At 43.8% G+C, this 3206-nt stretch overlaps 1 protein-coding gene across 1 annotated transcript in view; it reads right to left on the bottom strand.

Moving 5' to 3' along the window:
• Positions 1-277: 277 nt before the first annotated feature.
• Positions 278-3206, bottom strand: part of FMO5 (flavin containing dimethylaniline monoxygenase 5) — a 6879-nt gene continuing 3950 nt past the window's right edge. The window contains exons 3-4 of the mRNA XM_019627782.1: positions 2322-2652; positions 278-1384 (exon numbers count right to left, since the gene is read on the bottom strand). Of these exons, the coding sequence (XP_019483327.1) occupies positions 1236-1384; positions 2322-2652 (480 nt within the window). The 3' untranslated portion in view covers positions 278-1235. The remainder of the gene's footprint in view (positions 1385-2321; positions 2653-3206) is intronic.

The raw sequence follows: 3206 nt of genomic DNA, 5'->3' as shown, positions 1-3206 counted from the left end.
CTTCATTGGAAAACATTTCCCCTCATTTGTTTTATTGCCATCAAGTAGTATCCCATGAAGGCACTGAAAACCCTCTGACAGGGGGCTTACTGGATCTGCAACCAAAATATATAAATGGGGACCTTTCCATGAATATTTTTCCTTCCGGCACAGAGCAAAGTGTGGAGTCTTTCTGTGGATAGGATAGAAACATGTGCTTATCAAACCAATCTTTATATGTCACCACATTATGCATTTACTCAACAAACAACTTCAAGCACAAAGANTTTTATCCTTTCTTGTTTATATAGCTATTTCCTGATAAATGCTTGTTGAATTAGTTCACGGAGTAACATATAAAATCACTTTTTTGGTGCTAGATGGGGATAGTATTGAGAAGTGTTATTGAATGGAGTTTCTGGGTAAAGGTCGTTTCACAAAGTTGTGGCATTAAACTTCTATTTTTTTTTTAAAGTAATTTATAACATATTTGTGGAGAAGCACAGCTTAATTAGAGTTACTGAAGAACAGCCTGGCATTTAACTGTTGCCAATAAAGTTATGATTAAATAACGACATGAATGACAAAATATAAAAATGACACGTTTTTCCCTAGGGATTTATAATGAAGACACTTTCTTCCCAGTTCAAAATCTATGATACAAACAAACCCTGAAGGACACAGAAATTGCATTAGAGCAAATGCCATTCCGTGTTAGCTAGCTATATGCAAAGGCTGGGGTGAGCTGCCTGCATGTCCCACAGTGGGGACACTTTCATAGTGACATGCCTGTGGCCTTTTGAAAGGTTATACTGCTGCTTTTCTCCATTTGGGGGGTGAAGAGGAAAATTCCCCCACCATCCTATGAGTGCCAAACTCTCTGTGACCTGGGGTGTTTTCCATCCCATGAGAGCATGGCGCTCCTGCGGACCCACAGAACATCCACACTTTTAAACGCTGCAGTCCAACAAGCTCTCCCAGCAATTACTTGGTCTCCTTCAAAGCCGGAGCCACGCGCTGAAGGGACTGGCTGACTGGGATTATGAGCACAGTCTATGGTCATGACCTAATTCCCTTATGGTGAGGCCAACTGAATGATGAGAATCTAACTGGCAGCTTTGGCTCCAAGTGAGACAACAAAACCAAGCCCTGCATCTGCCCTTGGCACCAACGAGCTGGGTGAGGGTCTCCCTATGTTTGAGACCTATGTCCACCCACAGCTTTCTGGGCAAAGCAAAGGAAATAATTTTGTTGATTCAAACCTGCTTGGCTACGTGGCTGGTCTCCACAGCCAGGTCCACTCCAGAGTTCCCAATGCCAATAACAATGACTCTCTTTTCAGTGAAAGGCTCTGGATTCTTATAATCTCGGCTATGGAAGTACTGTCCTTTGAACTTCTCAATGCCTGCAGGAGAAGGGAAAACAGTGAGCAGGTGATGGCTTATCGGATATCGTCTGACAAATCATTTTTCCTCTGCAGTGTGTAGAGCTTAAGCATACGCTCTCCATACACTCTCCCTTTACTCAGCTGACCCTCTTGCCTTTGAATGTTTTGGCCCGTTTTCTTTTCCCATGGCCTCAGTGCAGACCCTTGTGATTCCCTTATTGTAAGTAGTCTCCTTCATTCAGGATCTGTTTGTATTTTGGACTTGTAGGCCAAGAAATCCAAACTACAGTAAAACCTTGGTTTGCGAGTAATGTGGTTTGCGAGTGTTCCGCAAGATGAGCAAACATTTCTAATACCTGTTAACGTGGTAAACGAGCGATATCTTGCAGTACGAGTGGTTTGTTTCCAGAACGAATCATGCTCGCAAACCGAGGTATTACTGTACTCTGTCAAACCTCCATTCTGTTTTGTTTTTTCATCCTCTTTAAATACCTACTCTCATTTCAATTGGCGTATATGTTTTTATAAACTCTAGAGTGTACACAGAGTGCTTTTTTTTTTCTTTTCAAAATGAAAATCCCGGCCAAAGACTGTAATAAACTCTTTCCTCAAGCTTTAATTTCTTCTTTATACACTCAGTATTTCTATTTGTTTCCTTGATTATGGAAAAAGGTCCTCATCCAGCCTAATACAGATCAACTCCATGTTCTTTCTTTTGATTCTTAGAAAAACTAAGTCATTGTGAAACTAGATATAGAGCCCTCTAACTATCCTCTGCTCTCCAAAATTACCATCACCTCTAGCTCCCAAACGGCAGTCATACAGTTACCCCAACATCTTGCCAAAGGACAGGCAGAATTAGGACAAATAATCACTCAGACGGAAATCCTCCGATTCCTCAGGGATCAGGTCACAGCCATGGTTCAAGGGTGTCCCTTCCTGGTAGACTACTCACCAGGGAAGCTTTCCAAGGGTAAGTGAGCTTGGGTGTGGTGGCCAGTGCAAACCATGACCCCATCGAAGACATTCACCTCCTTTTTCCCTTCAGATTCCGTGACCACCTCCCATTGGCCTGAAGTGGGGAAATCAGGTCGCTTCTTCACACTGCACACAGTGGTCTGGAAGGAAAAGCGATAGCCATGGGGGGCTGTAACCTCAGCCTGTATGTGGGCATCTTCCCTGACATGACTCTCCTCACACAGTGTTACACCAAGGGCTGGCATCATGTAATAGGGCTCATGCAGGGATCTGTGATTTTCATACTCCACAAATAAAACGGTGGGGTGTGGTCAGAGCGGGAACACGTTCATGAGGCAGGCTAAGTAACGCAGAGTTGGCAGGCTCACGCTGCACTCTCCTCTGCGTCTAGAAAAGTGCAAATTACTAGTTCTCTTGGATGAGGCCCTAAGGCAGTGTGACACTTGACTTAAGCTTGGGTTTCTGTACTTCTAAGACACGCCACGCACTCAATGCCCTTTCCTCCCCTGACCGCAGACATCCTGAGACCCTGCATGTCTTCTTACTCCAAGTCTTGTTCTCACTGTCTCGCCTTAAACATGTGGCTGAGCTATAGGGCTCCCTGTCCGGTGGGGTAGAAAAACATCTCAGTGGCTCATTTACGTAAAATAAAAATTTTTTATTTTTGTCTCTTGGACTCCCATATATGCCTATTTTACCAGGAACTATAAAGATAGAAGCTGTGAGATGGGATAGTCAGTGGTGTAATTTTTAACTTAAATTAAAAAATAAATAAACAGGGCCGGCCGAGTGGCGTGTTGGTTAAGAACTGGCTTGGGACGCCAGAGGTCCCTGGTTCGGATCCCACATATGAGGGCCAGTG

This window comes from Hipposideros armiger, unplaced genomic scaffold, assembly GCF_001890085.2.
Source record: "Hipposideros armiger isolate ML-2016 unplaced genomic scaffold, ASM189008v1 scaffold_741, whole genome shotgun sequence".
In the NCBI taxonomy this organism is placed as follows: domain Eukaryota; kingdom Metazoa; phylum Chordata; class Mammalia; order Chiroptera; family Hipposideridae; genus Hipposideros; species Hipposideros armiger.
Note: the sequence above shows the minus strand (reverse complement) of the source record. Positions and strands in the feature narration are given on the sequence as shown.